Below are 16116 nucleotides of genomic sequence, written 5' to 3'. Positions count from 1 at the left end.
GGGTTTGAACCCAGGTACTCCTGACTCCAGGGCCGGTGCTCTATCCACTGCGCCACATAGCTGCCCTGGTTATCTCTTCATTATTTTGGTCTCCTCCCTGTGGGAGGGAGGTTCATGGGAGGTCTTATCCTAATTTGGACATCCTGGGGGTCCCAAGACAACCTCCAAGGCAGGTGCCTTTTTCCCTGGAGGTGTGTTTTTGGGGTTTACAGTCATAAGGTGAACCTAAGGACACATTTGGTCCTTTCTGTGCATGCTCCTAAAGACATGCTTAAACTTGTATCTCTTTACTTAAGATCTGGTCTCTAGGTGTCCTGTCATCTAGGAATGTTAATGGCTATTAATGGTTAATGGTCCCTAGTTGCTGTCTCTGTCGATGGTGAGGGTTGATAGGAACAAACCCTCTTGGTTACTGTAAGAACACAAACCTTAGTTTCTCTGTTAACCCTTTTGGGTACTATTGATAAAGGACTCAAGTCTTAGTTTATCTGTTCACCCCTTTTTGCCTCCTCTATCACCTGGATCATAGAATCAGAACTCAGAAAGGGACCAGGGAATTCATCTGGTCCAAACATCTCTCCTTTTACAGATGCCAGAGAAGGGAAGTGATTTTCCTCGCCAGTAGGGGACAGAGCTAGGTCTTTGGATAACAGGTCCAATGTTCTTCCCTCTGCATTATAAAAACATTTTAGGTATGTTGTAGAGAGAATTCTGGCATGTGGCAAGACCTTGGACCTTCCAGGGCTCTGCTAACTCGAAATACATTTTTTTTTAAAAGCCTAAACATGAAAGGCATTATCTTGTGAATCTTGTATTTGGATGCTTACTAGGGGCTAGCAACTGTACTTTCAAGCTTTGAGTGTCTTATTATTCTATTACTCTGATAAGTAAGAGCATTTGAAGTATGCTGGGAGCAGAGTTTGTCTTTTGTCTGCCAGATTAAAGTCATCTGCACGGATTTCATTTGCCCGGCCTGAGACTTGTACCTTTGATTTCTATTAAAATTAAAAGAGAGAAATGAAAGGCATGTGTTTTAAGACAGGATATTTTAAATTAATCACAATACTCCAGTCTATTATAAGAGAATGATGTTTCCCTTGCCCTAGCGCTGACTTCCAATAATAGGAAATGTGCTTCTTCAAGGGAAAGAAAAAGGTACAAAGATGTCTTCAAGTTTCCATTTCAAATGTGATCACAGAACATAATAGTTGGAGTATAGCTCTGTTGTTTATTTAGTGTTTAGAAATGTGTTTGTGTTTCTACCTAAATGTCAAGAGAGACAAAAGGGACAAGAGTGTGAACATTTTCCTCCCCTTTGCTAGAAAATCACATAAATAATGCAAAGCTTGTCTGATTTTCTTGGCTGCCCAAAGAAAGGAGAATCAGAATAAAATTAAGCTGTTAATGTTTGCTTATCTATACTCACCCTAAAGCCTTTGAGGGATAAAGAAGGGTTTGGGCTGTTCCTTCTCCTGATCCTGGATAAATCATTAGACTTTGTTTGTGGTGTTCTTAAACTTCTTTTCCAAGGGGAGCTTTCATTGGGTGAGGCCTATGGGGATAATACAAAGCATCAGAACTTAGATTTAGACTTAAAATGGATCTCAAATGTAATTTAGGTCAACCCCCTCATTTTATAACAGAGGAAAGTGAATACTGATTTAGTTCAGAGCACCGGGTTTTAAATCCTGACTTTGCTACCTTTGTGACCTTTGGCTGGTAACTTTCACAGTTATTGGCCTTAATTTCTTCATCTGTAAAATGAGAGTGTTAGACTTGATGATGCCTAAGGGCATCTCCCTGCATTCAGGGGATGGTAGGATCAACCTTAGAGGATGTATGTGGCAAAGAGGCAACTCATCACTCTCATATGCTAGAAATCCCTTCTCCTTTGTGGGGGTACTCAGGAAGCTCCCCTTCATCATGGTGAAGCTTTTCTGCCAGGTTCCTTGGAGAGTCTTCAATATGCCTTTCTTCAAGTCCAGTCTTGCCTTGGCTACTGATGTAGACTCTGCCCCCAGCCAGTACTATTGCAGACAGACTGCTAAGACAAGGATGATGATGACCCAAGACCCAAGTCTTCTAGTTCTCTGGAGTCCATGAGGTCAAGGGCGGGCTTCAGAGGGGGTCAGAGAAGACTGAAACTAAGACCAGGTCTCTTCTTCCTCCCAGGGATTCCTTCTCAGGAGAAGTTGTATTCTCTGCCCCCAGATACTTGAATCTAGGTTCCAAACTAGAGTGAGTTTCCTCAATCAGTCTGAGTATACTTGTGGTACAACATCACTCCAATTAATGTGGGAGTCTTCAAAGGTATCTAAATTAATCAAGGACTTTTTTCCACAATACTTAACACAGGTATAGAGAAAGATAACATCTTATCAGTTGCTTTAAGGGGGCCAGGTGGTTTGGTTCTTTGACCCATTAAATCCCCACTCTTACACAAGGATCATAGAATCATAGATTCAGAGCTAGAAGGGTCTATCTAATTCAACCCTCTCCTTTTACAGATAAGAAAATGGAAGCCCAATGAGGTTACTTTTAGGATTTGAACTTGAGTCCTCTGATTCTGAAATTCAGCACTATTTCAGTGAACTCCTAGTGAGAAAACTCCTTTTAATGCAAATCATCAGCTTTTTTGGGTGGCATGAGAGTCCTAACTGGTCACTTGCTTGAGGTACATACTAGTAAGTGTCAGAGGGTGGACTGAAATATTCCTAACTCTACTTTAGCCCTTTATCTATTAGGATGCCACTGTGTCAAGTACTAAAGGAGTTTAATTATGAGATTAGAGATCACTGATCTTTCCATTTATTCTCACAGGTTGGGTCATTTAATGGCACATGGCTACAATGGTTTAAATGTTTTGTCTTTCAATTGTAATTCTGAATCCTTTTCTTCTCCATCAGGGTTCTTAAAGGCCTTATACTTCTTGCTTATAAGAAATTAATTTCAAGAAAGTTCCATTAATTTAAGAGTAAGGAATGTCTTTTTGCACTCCTTTTCCCTTGTTCAAGACATGCATCATTTTTCATCTTGATGAATGGGTCACTTTATTTATAATTTTTTTCTCTTTTTCTAATGAACAGAAAAAAAACTTACATAAAAATGGCATGACAAAAAACGGTGACATTCAGTTATTTCAAATCAAGGAAAATAAATGCAACATGAAGTTACTTAATTGAACTGTGACAAAAATCTTTAAAAGTACAAAATGTGGGCATTAGCAAGAACATAGAATTGGCTCTGGGCACAGTCATTCACTACTTGATTACAGATTCAGTCCCAGATGATAATATCCTTCCCACCCCAACCTGAAGGCCTCATATGATTGGTCAGTGGCCTATGTGAAACAAATCAGCATTTTAATGGGTTCATCATATTCACATTGGAAAAAAAATACCATCTGTTGGCTTTTTAAAAAAGAAGGCTAATAGTAGAATTGGCATGGAGAATGAGAGTGCCCCCCTCAGATTAATGATAAATTAATTTAAATCACCAGTTCAAGAAAGAAATAATGGTAGAAGATTAGTTCTGTTTCAATTTTTTTTTTTTAAACCAGATACACTGTTATCTAGGACGAGTATGTAGCACTATTTTCCTTATTCCTGAATACTAAGGTTTAACTTTAGCTTAATTTGCCTATTTGCCTCTGCACATAAGGCATGGGGTTCTTAGCTTAGGCATCAGTAGGCCTTCAGGGTACTTAGATAGATTTCACAGGCTCTATGAAATTGGATGGGAAAAATAATTATATCTTTATTTTTATTAACCTTTGGTTTCCTTTGCAATTCTGTGAGTTTCATTTTATACATTTAATAACATGATTGTAAGAAGAGGTCCATAGGCCGTGTCAGGGGTTGGATTTATTTTTGCTCCTTTGAAGAGAGACAGTATGACATATCGGATTGAAATCTGTGAGATTCATGTTCTGTCTTTGTTAAATATTGGCTAGATGATACTGGTCAAGAGAGTAGACTTTTTGGTACTGTAGGCGACTCTCTTAAGACTATACATTGCAAACCTGCATTAGTAGAGTTTCCTCTTCTGGGAGTTTCTTTTATCAATGAAGTCAAGAATTCAGTTCCTCTTCCATATTGTGGAAGGTGAAGATGTGAAAACGTGGGGATTATAGCTATAATAAAATAGCTAACATTTATATAGGGCATCTAGATGGTGCAAAGGATAGAAAGAGCTGGGCCCAGAGTTGGGAAGACCAGAATTCAAATCTGGCCTCAGACACTTACTAGCTGTGTGACCCTGGGAAAGTTATTTAATCTTGTTTGCCTCCATTTCCTCATCTGTAAAATGAGTTTGAGAGGAAAGTGGAAAACCACTCCAGTATCTTTGCCAAGAAAACCCCAAATGGGGACATGAAGAGCAGGGACTACTGGGATGACTCACCTACAAAAACAAACAAACATGTATATAGTGCTTCCTTTATATAGCTTTATAATTATTATCTCATCTGATCCTCACAACTCCCTTGGGAGATAGGTGCTATTATTACCATCCCCATTTTACTGATGGGGAAATTGTGGCCAGAAGAGGTAAAATGACTTGCCCAGGGTCACACAGCTAGTAAATGTCTAAGGCTAGATTTTAACTCAGGTCTTCCTAACTCTAGCCCTAGAGTTTTATCTGCTATACTACCTAGCTACTTAATCCCCAGGTAATTGTGTTTAGACACTGCACCAACATGGTGGTGGGTTCTCCACTTGTTCCTCCTTCATTTTCAAAGATCACCAATGACATCATGGGGTGATATATTGACTCATGCATGGATTGGATTTAAGTGAGTCAGAGTTACACAAAATCATCAGCCTCACTCTTTCCTCCATAGGAATCAAAGTCCAGCAGCAAGACAAAAGGCAGAGTGACTGCTGATGGCCCAGGATATGGCGGATGATGAGTTTGGTGCCTTCAATGTCTGACTGAGCTCTAAGACTCTTCAGCACCTGCTTCAGCTGCCTTCATGGCTGTTGGAGTAAATTATTCTTGGCTGCCCATTCCACAAGGAGACATCTTTACAAGCCTTTAGACACACCCCTAACTCACCAAAGGGTTTGTGGCCCGTTATTACCCTCAATCTAGTTTATCTCATCTGCCAAAATAGTTTGCCAGGGCATGACCTGTGGGCATACTATGACTCCTTGGAGCCACAGGTGAGAGTTGGGTGAAAGGCGGACACCAAAGGTGGATGAGCAGCCCTGAAAAGGGCTCAGCAGCCTTGGCACTGGAGGTGCTAGTTCTTCCTGAACACCTCATATGCCATACTCCACTATACCATGTTTGGAGGATATCCTTGTTGAAGTCCCAGAAACTCTGTTCAGGATTTCAGCCAGAGACTAAACCCATTTCTCAGATTCCTTTTGGTCTGGATGGCATACTTCAAAGTGAAGTAACACAATTAATATTCCAAAACAGATTTGGACAGCAGTTCCTAACCAGAAGAATAAGATTTTATTTAAAAATATTTTGGCAACTATATTTCAGTACAATTGGCTTTCCTTTTAATCCTATATATTTTGTTATGCATTTAAAAATATTCTGAGAAGGATTTCATAAATTTCACCAGATCGCCAGTGGGGTCCAGGATACAGAAAAAGGTTAAGCACCCCTGGAGTAGTGAGAAAAGGGAACTTTTCAGTTATATATGTTCTAAGTATCTTAACACTATGGGTCGCATACTTTTACCTCACACTGTGGAATTAACTACAAGGAATCAGAAGTAAGGTACCGAGGGAATAGCTAAAATTACAGTTATTGAGACTTTAAAGCTTCAAGGACCCATGATTTCATTGATCCTTTTACTGAAACAGATTGCAACTCCCTTTCTGGTTTAATAAAGGATCTCTCCTTAAAAGAGCAAAGTGGTATGGCCAATGGATTATTAACTTCATTTTTCAGATAAAGGAATTATGACCCAGAGGGACCATGTCTTCCCCAGCTGGTATCAGTGCTCTCTCCTTGAAATTATTTTTGTATTATTTTGTCTTGTATTTGGTATTTACTGATCTGTGTGCATGGTGTGTACCCTTAAAGATAGGGATCATCTCATTTCTTCCTTGGTATCTCTGTAAAACAGATATAGCAATGGCACCTACCTTTCAGAGTTGTTGTGAGGATCAAATGAGCTAACATTTATCTAAAGCACTTGCCACAGTGTCCATCCATAAACAATAAATGGGTAGTGATTAGATTTGGATCATTGAGTGGCTACAGATGAAATAAATTCATCCCTTGCTGGCTGTCCTTCTGTTGATGAGGTTCTCCCAACTCAGACTGGCTATCCCTTGGATGAATGTACCCATGTTTGAAACCTTTGCGAGTACGGGGTCATCCCTGACGGTGATCAGGAAATGTCTTATGTGATGCCAATAAAAAGGGTTTTCATCCCCTCAGAAGAAAAGAACATTCTACATGCTCAGTACAACCTATCATTCTTTTCAAATTGCACATACTTTTTTTAGAATTGGCACTGAAAGTTGTTTTGACGGTAACAGTAATCACAGGCTATCTCCACATGAGGAAAGCACTAGGTATTATTTGAATAAATGTGATTAAGAGGTTTCATTTTCATACCTGATGACAAATACAGGCTTCTGGAAGGTACAAAACTTGACAACTCTCCTGTGGGTGTCCTGTTATTTTGATCTGTGAGGGGCAACTATGTGGTGCAGCAGATAGAGTGGTGGGCCTAGAGTTAGGAGGATCTGAGTTAAAATTTAGCATCAGTCACTTACTAGCCATGTGACCTTGGGCAAGTCATTTAACCTCTGCCTCAGTTTCCTCAACTAAAAAATGAAGATAATAATAGCATTTACCTCCTCCCAGGGTTGTTGTTAGGATTAAATGAGATAATATCTACAAAATCTTAGTACAGTGGCTAGCATGGCTTGGTGCCTGATAAATGCTCCTTTTCTCCTTCCTCCTCTCCTCTCCTTCCCCTGTGATCCAAACAGTAGACTTATACTATACTTACAGTTTCTCTGAGATGCAGTGATAAGAATATTTCTTTTTTTGTGAGGCAATTGGGGTTAAGTGACTTGCCCAGGGTCACACAGCTAGTAAGTGTTAAGTGTCTGAGGCCAGATTTGAACTCAGGTCCTCCTGAATCCATGGTGGGTGCTCTATCCACTACGCCACCTAGCTGCCCCAAGAATAATTTTTAAGAATTTTGCTTCCTTCCTTTTGTTCCTGTGCTTCTGTCTCAATGGATTTTGCGACCATGAGCCAGCTGTTGCTCACCCTGCAATTTCCCTTAGTTCCTCAGACCTTCTCACTCAAGAATATCCATTTGACACACTGATCCCTTTCTCTTACTGCTAAATTCCTTTTGGGGCTTCCCTTTGGGGGACAGACACACATTGGCCATGCTCCATTCTTCTCCCAGCCATGCTTCTGAGGCAAAGGACTTTGTTATCATGACATAGTCATCTCTCACTCTGGAATTTCCCTCAGGGCTTGGGGCCTTCTTATCCTGGAATATCCTTATGATCTCCCCTTCTCCTCCTGGTGAATTCTGTCTAGGGCCTCCATTTTGGGAATGGGCCCCATTTGGCCATAATTTATTGCTCTCTTAGCTATACTTCTGACTTGATGAACTTTGTCAATGCTACCCCAGGCCCCATACCTTCCTTCCATTTTTCAGTTTCTTTTTTATATGTTGTCTTTCTCTATTAGAATGTAAGCTCCTGGAAGGCAGGGATTGTCTTTCTTTTTGTTTGAATTTGTATCTTTAGTCCTTAGGATAGGGCTTGGCACATAGTAAGTGCTTAATAAATGCTGGCTGGCTGTTATTTCCTGCCTTACATGCTAATTTAATTAAACTAACTATAATAAACTTAAATTGTATTACTAGACATTGTATTTCTTCTTAAATACACAACTAACATGATTTAATGGCATAAGACCTAGGTACCCTTCTTACTAATCAAACAGTATGACTCCTACTCCTTCCCCATTTTTCCCTTTATGACTTTAAAGGGAGAAGCTCTTGTCTCTTTTCTTTTGGAGTTTATTTTGAAGTTTAATTCCCCATTCCCAGCTTCTTTCACAACTGCAAATTATCACTACTATCTCAGTCTCTCTCTTGCTCAACTACCTGACAAAGTAGTGTCAAGGGAAATTGAAAGACAGAATCTTCCCCCCAGCATCCCTTTCTTAGAATTCTTTTCTTTTTGCCATGTGGCAGAAGCAAAGGAAAGAGATTAGATTTACCCAGTGTGACTTTCCTAAAAACCAGTGTGAAACCCCATAATTGACTTTTTTTCTAATCAGAAGGCAATAATATTTCATTTTCTCCTTATGAGAGAAAGAAACTCTTCTTCCCCCCAACAGGTTGTAGAACAGGTCACAGGGAAAATGTGTAAGATTTAGAGCTGCAAAGAACCTCAGAGATCCCACCGTCCAATTCTGCACTTTTTTTTTTTTTTGGCTGAAAACTCTTTCCAGAGATTCATATTAACTTTCCCAAGGTCACAAAGTAAGCAGCAGATGTGAGATTTGAACCCAGGCCCTCTAGTTTGCTGATTAGCTTTGCCTTTAATTTGTATGTAAAGGAGAGTTTTAACATATTTCAGCTGATTTCCATAGCAATTGCTCAAAGAGAGGGCTAAATAGTCAACTAGCATTTGTTAAACTCTTGGCCCCTTTCAGGTGCTTTGCTTAGCAATGAGGATACTAAGAAAGGCAAATACAGTCTATACCCTCAAGGGTTTTACATTTTAATTGGGGGAGAGAACATATAAATACATTAGGTAAGTACACGATATTTGTTTCTGATGAAAATCCTTTCTGTAGAAAAGAAAACATGTTTATTTAATGTGACTTCTTTGGGAAGACTTGATGGTTTCTGCTGGAGTTATTTTGGGTTGGCCATCAAGAAAAAGAATTTGCTAGTGTCATTAAATGATGATCACTGTGATTGGGAGGTCTTTGGTGAAACTTAAGAGATCAGTTTTAGTAGAATGGATGAAATGAAAGGTAGGTGATTAGAAGTTGAGAGGGGATGGTGAGGAATTGGAGGCATCACATGTGGATAAATTTCCCAAGAAGTTTCACAGTGAAGGAAATATATGATATGGGGCAAGTTGCAGAGACCTACACATATTTGTATGTAGATGGGAAATAGTGGGTAGAAAGGGAGATAAGAGGTTTGACTGTTGGAATTAGGTCCTGGAGATGAGAAGAGGAGATGTGATCATTTGAGGGATTAGACATACATTCAATTCAATTCTATTAAATATATAGTAAGCACCCACTGTTAACCAAAACATTGAGTTAGTTGCATAATGCTGATACCAAGACAAAAATGAATCAGATTCTGTCCTCAAAGATATTATGTACATTGGTGGGTCTTGGGAGGGTCGTGGAGGGAGGGAAGGAAGGGAAGGGAAGGGAAGGGAAGGGCTATATACTTTATATAAAGAAATACAAAGTATATCTTTAAAAGTTACTTTGGGAAGGAGGAGATTAGGAAAAATCTTCCCATAGGAGGTAATAGCTGAATAGTTTGAGTCCTAGAGATAGTAGGTGATCTTTGCAGATTTTTTTTTAATTGAGAGGAGTGGTGATATGGTCATATTTGTATTTTAGGAGCTATAGGGTGGATTGATTAGAGAATTAAAAGCTAGAATCAGGTAGACTAATTAGAAGGCTGGTGTCATAGCCCAAGTGAGAGATGACTCTTCCTCTGTGACAAGACAGATGCAGAAGAAAATGAATGACTATGTGTTAGTGAATGACTATGTGATAGTGAATGACTATGTGAAAGTGACTATACTGAGAAATTTTGAAAAGTGAAAGAGGGGAAAGAAGGGAGCTCCCTTTTGTTGATTTCAGTAAGCAGGAGACCAAGCCATTTGCTGCAAGCATGGGGGAAGTAGAGAGAAGAGTTTGGGGGAGTTCTTATTGAAAATTTAAATAGGGAGAAAAGATATACAACAGTGATTATAAAATCAGACATAGGAAATCAATTTATTATTAAATAGTTTGTGAGCACTTAGAAAAAAGAAGCATTGATTAAAAGGTGTCCCCATCAGTTTCCTAAAATCAAATCATGTTTCTAACTTGAACAGCTATTAGATCAGGAGAATACTAAAAATATATCATACATCTGGATCCTGTAAGGCATTTGAAAAAGTTTCTCATGATATCCATGTGATATCCAAGATAGTTGATGGTTTCATAATAATGACATCAGGAAGATTCATGACTGGTTCACTTACTTACTGGTTGTGTGCTGTAAAAAAAGTGCTGTTTGGATATGGAAAGATCTTGGAATCTTAATTACTGTTCATATGATCTTGGACACATAACCTAACCTCTCTGCAGTTTCCTCACCTGCAAAATGAAAAAGTTATACTATATCATGTCTCGAGTTCCATCCAGTTCTGGATTTAAGATCTAGAAGAAAAAGTATATGGATGGGTGGGGGGAATGAATTTAAAGACAGAAAATCTCATAGCTCTGCCACTAACATGACTTTTAGTGGTCACTTTAATTCTCTGTGCTTCAGTCCAAACTATATGCCCACTTAGTTCCCTTCTATCTCTAAATCTATGATTCTAAGAGCCTAATAACTGAATCTGATAACATATTGGTTAAGAGTACCTGGTTCCTAGTAAACATTTAATAAATGTTTATGGACTGATTGAATAACAGATTAGTCCATGTTTAGAAAATTATATTTAGTTCAGGACTATAATTAGTCCCATTTCAGGGGAAACACTGATAAACTAGAAGTAATCCAGATGGTGTTGCTGTTATGGGGATGTTCTAACCAGCAGTGCATAAATATACCTATTTCCCCACAATTTTTCCAAAAATTAGTTATTTTCTCCCTTTTTGGGAGTCAGCTTTGACAAATTTATGAGTTTGAGGTAGAACCTGTTACTTTAGTTTGCATTTCTCTATTAGTGCTTTGTAACATTTAAAGATATGGCTTTAAATTCATAAAGAAATCAAAGGAACAAGGAAGAAAGTTCACTGATATATGGATGCAGATAAAGTTGATGACCAAATAAGCAAGGAAAAAAAAAACACTTGATAAATTGGACAGTTTTGATTACATAAAATTAAAAAGTCTGCACAAAAAAATTCCAAAATATTAAGATTAGAAGAGAGAGAGTTAGTTGGCCAAAAAACATGTTTGTAGCAAGTTTCTCTGATAAAGGTCCTTTTTACAAGTGACATAAGAACTGATTCAACTTTATAAGCTTAAGAGCTATTCCCCATTTGATAAATGGCCTAGGGATATGAACAAACACTTCTTCTGATTTATTTATGATGTCATCCAGGTCAAGTATCCATTTGGAATTTATGTTGCTATAAGTAGTGAGATGTCTATCTAAATCTAATTTCTACCATGAACTAAAAAACAAACAAATGGAAAAAAAAAGAACCAAAGCTATTTCATTATCATTGACTTTCTTTGTAATCCTGTGCATTTTATTGCAAGTTAAAAAAATTGGGTTTTTTTTGAGAAGGGGCTTGTAGGTTTAATGAGAATAGCAAAGAGGTCCTATACATTTAAAGTTTAGAACTGCTCTCACACTATAAATGATAGCTAGGTTTCCATATATGTCAGACGGGGGAGTTTGCTTGCCAAAGAAATTATAGATCCTAGATGGAAAACTGATCATCTATCTTTTCCCACTGTGCACTTAACTATAACCTGTTTTCAAGGTAGCCTGTTTCTTTGTAGGCTACAACAAGCAGTACTGTTTTGCCTCTTCCTGAAATACCCTTTTGGTAATCTGTACAGCTTAATGGTTATTATTTAGTGTTTTCATAGTGGTCAGTAACATTGTTCAAAATGTTTTAGTATTTGTATTTAGTATTTGGTAAGCCTTAGCTATTAAGGTGCTTAATTCTGAAATAAGCTGAACCATATTATAATTGTTTTCCAAGAATTATTCTTTGCCTTTTTTGAATCATAGTTTTGAAATAATATTAACACACAAAATCACACACATATATGTGTATATATATATGTCTATCTTTTATAGGAAACATGAAATTTAGGAAAAAGTAAATTATGATAGATTAATATTTTCTGTTTTTTTTTAACTATAGAATACAATGAAATCCACTCTGAAGAAGTTAAAAAGGGAAAAGCTCTTGAAATGATATTCACTCTTTATCCTCCTGAAGGTGCCCACGTAAGTCATTTTTGGGGCCTAAAGTCAACTTGGACAAGACCCATAGTACATGGAGAAGAAGCATATAAGTATTTAGGTGAGGCATTGGACTTTATCATTTCTTTCATGTTAAAAGTGTTAAAGGATTTTTATCTTTTACATTTCCAAGATATATAGTTAGATATTTGTTATCACTTACTAACTTTTAACTTGGGTGGTGCAATGGAGTGCAATGGTGACATGGAGTCAGAAATATCTGAATTCAAATTCTGCCCCAGATACTTCCTAGTGAATGATCAGCAAGATAAGTGGGAAGATAATTCTTCTCAGCTTCAGTTTTCCTCATTTGTAAAAGAGAAAATGATAGCACCTACCTTAGAGGGTTGTAAGGATCAAATTGAGTGCTTACATATATACGTGTATACACATATATATATATATATATATTTATTTATATATATATTTATATACATATACATATATGTTTATATAAAATTTTGTGCACTTAAAGCAATATATAAATGTTAGTTATTATTATTCTTATTAATAATGATGATAATTATCTCCTTATAAACTTAAAGCCCAGGAGAAATTACTTATTTAGGAAATAAAATTTGCCAGTAAAATGGGAGAATATATGCTAGAGACGGCTAATTGGCACAATGGATAGAATGCTATACTTGAAGTCAGAAGACCTGAATTCAAATCCCATCTCAGACACTTATGTACTGTGTGACTCTGAGAAAATCACTGCATCAGTTTCTCCATCTGTAAAATGGGGATAATAATAGAAGGGTGGTTGTGAGGATCAAATATTTGTAAAGCCCTTTGCAAACTTCAAAGCACTATATAAGCACCAGCTATGTTTTTCATAAGTGCTAGCTATTATTATTCCATGGGCATCTAGGTGGCACAGTGGATACAGTGCCAGACCTGGAACCAGGAAGACTCTTTGTGAGTTGAAATCTGGCTTCAGATATTTATTAGCTATGTGACCCTGGGCAAGTCACTTAACCCTGTTTGCCTCAGTTCCTCATCTGTAAAATGGGCTGGAGAAGGAAATGGCAAAGCACTTCACCATCTCTACCAAGAAAATGCCAAATGGAGTCACGAAGAGTTAGAATTGAAAAAAAAATACTCAACAACAACATTCTAGATCCTTGTGATTCTTCTCACACTGGCTGCTAAGGGTTGAGGAAACAGGTTTTGGATTGAGACAATTCCACCTTTATCATACCAAATCCATTGGCTAGGTGCAGACAACTAAAGTGGCCTATCATAGGCTAACAAAGGACAAGAGACACAAGTGGAGATTTTGCCAAAGGGAAGGAGGGAGGACTGGAAAAATGGCTAGACTTGGTCTCTGCAAATATTCATGGAAACCTGAAATCAACTGAAAACATCATCTATGTGTCTTGTAGTTTCTTAATTTTATTTGTTTTTGTATCCTTCCTCCATGTTTCCCTTTTTGTTTTGTAGTACTTAAGAAGGGTGTGTGTGTGTGTGTGTGTGTGTGTGAGTAGGGGCAGGGGGAGGAGTCCTATATCCTCTGTCTTAGGCTGGGTTGGGCTTGGACCTGTCCTGTTAGGGAGAGGGGTTGGTGCCTGGAGGACAGAAGAGAGAAGCAGTGAGGCAAGTCTGGGGTTTGTAGGTAGATGTAGAGGGCGTCACTGGGAGTGGGGGTGGGGGGGGAAGGGCTGTGGGTATAACAGAGTATGAACATGGTTTCCTTGGCTTTGGCTCTACAAGAACTATAATTCTATGTGTTTGTGTATGTGCATGTTCTGTGCTTTTACTGAGCATCTTTAACATGACATAGGTAGAATAGTTTTGTTTTTTTTTAATGTGCTTTTTTCATGGGCCTTCATGACTGGGAGGTAGAATTGAGAAACACACACACACTCACCCATTATATATTCATTATAGCCTTGTATACTCAATATTTTGGGCCAGTATTGGTTTGCATATTGGGATAATTTTCAGGAGAAAGATTAATAAGCCCTAAAGATGGAGATAGGAGCTCCTGGGCTGCTCATCTGCATAAGTTTGGAAATTAATAAATATATAGTACAAAAGGGTTTAAGTAAAAAACATAGACTCCTGGAGGTGCAGGGACCTTAATGCTAATTGGTCCAATCTCCCATTTAATGCAGGAATCATCTCTACTCTTATCCATAATAAATGCTGCAACCTATTCTGCACACAGCAGTCAAAGCATTTTTTTTTTTGAGTAGGTGATCCAATCATGTCACCTTCTTACTCAATCAACTTCAGTGTCTCTCTGTTACCTCAAGGATCAAATATAAACTGCTTTTTGGCTTTTCAAGTTCTTTACAACCAGGTTCCTTCCTCTACTCTGCCCAGTCTAAAAGTTCAGCCATACTGACCCACACAATGGGGTCAATGACTTAACACTGGTTGTTATTGATGTTTGAGATGCTTTCCATCTTTACTCTGCTCTCTTAGAATTCCTGGCTTCCTTCAAAACTCAGTTCCAGTGCCACTGTCTGCAGAAAGCCTTTCCCCATCCCTGCCACTAAAGCCTCTCCTTCTAAAGATATCTTGTGACTATTCATTATGTACCTTTCATGTACCTATTTCTAATCGTGTTGTATCCTTCTTTAGAATGTGAGCTCCATGAGATCAGGATCTAGTCTTACTTTGTCTCTGCATTTTCAGTGATTAGCACAATGCCTAGCACAGTTAGTGCTTAATAAATCTTACATTGCTTGAATTAGTTATGATGTCCATGTCATAGGATAGTCCATTTCATTGTTGGACATTATAAAGTGTTACACATTTTTTTTATAAAATGCCACCTTAGATGGAGCTGAAATCAGTTTATTTTTTTTTGTTTTAGCTTATTTTTTCTTTTTTTTAAAAAAAGCTCAATTATTTACTTATTTTTAAATATTCATTTAAAAAATTCAAGTTCCAAATACTCTCCCTCTCTCGATCCCCTCCCCTAGCCACTGAAAAGGCAAACATATATGTAAAGCCATGCAAAACATATTTTCATTTTAGCCATGTTGCCAAAAAAGCAAGAAAAATAGTTTTGTTTTGTTTTTAAGCATTTTTTCCCCCCAGGGCCGGTGTTGTATCCACTGCACCATCTAGCTACCCCAAAATGCATGTTTCTTTAAAAAAAAAATTGACATTTTTATTGAAAGTTTTGAGTTCCAAATTTTATCCCTCCTTTCTCTCCCCCCCCCACCAGAGATGGCTAGCAATCAGATATAGGTTATACATATGCAATTATGTAAAACATTTCCATTATTAGTCATTTTGGACAAGAAGACTCAAAAGAAAAAATGAAAGAAAGAAATTGAAAAATAGCATGCTTCAGTCTGTATTCATTCAATATCAGTTCTTTCTCTGGAGACAGAAAAAAATGTTCATCATTAGTCCTTTGGAATTGTCTTGGATCATTGTATTGCTGAGAATAGCTAAATCATTCACAGTTCTTCATCTAATAATATTGCTGTCACTATGCACTGTTTTGTTCACTGCACTCTGCATCAGTTCATGTAAGTCTTAACAGTTTTTTCTGAAATCATCCTTCTTATATCTTATAGCACAATTTCAAAAAGCATGTTTCAATCTGCACTTAGAGTTCATCAGTTCTCTCTCTGGAAGTGGACAGCATTTTTCATTACGAGTCCTTTGGAATTATCTTGGATCATTGTATTGATCAGAGTCTTTCATGGTTGATCATCATGAAATCTATGTACTCAACTCTCCTTAGTTCTGTTCTCTCTCTTTATAAAGATGAAATCTAATCCTTTTGGGTCATGGTTTGTCAAGTTCTTTCTGGCTTTTCTGGACTAGAACATTAGAGACTTGGATTCTAGTCTGTCCTCTACCATTATCTATATGACCTTGAGCTTGCAAGCCACTTCCCCTAAAAGTAGGAATAATGATATCCTACCTACCAGAAGGCGGAGAACTGGCTCAATTGTCCCTTGAATCCTTC

The 16116-nt window shown here is 37.8% G+C and overlaps 1 protein-coding gene across 1 annotated transcript in view; it reads left to right on the top strand.

Annotated features, from left to right (window-relative positions):
- Window positions 1-16116, top strand: part of IQCM (IQ motif containing M) — a 377986-nt gene that overhangs the window by 174197 nt on the left and 187673 nt on the right. Inside the window, exon 7 of the mRNA XM_043972282.1 lies at window positions 12079-12240. Within this exon, the coding sequence (XP_043828217.1) occupies window positions 12079-12240 (162 nt within the window). The remainder of the gene's footprint in view (window positions 1-12078; window positions 12241-16116) is intronic.

This window comes from Dromiciops gliroides, chromosome 6 (assembly GCF_019393635.1).
Source record: "Dromiciops gliroides isolate mDroGli1 chromosome 6, mDroGli1.pri, whole genome shotgun sequence".
NCBI lineage: Eukaryota > Metazoa > Chordata > Mammalia > Microbiotheria > Microbiotheriidae > Dromiciops > Dromiciops gliroides.
This window is presented reverse-complemented; position numbering and strand designations above follow the sequence as displayed.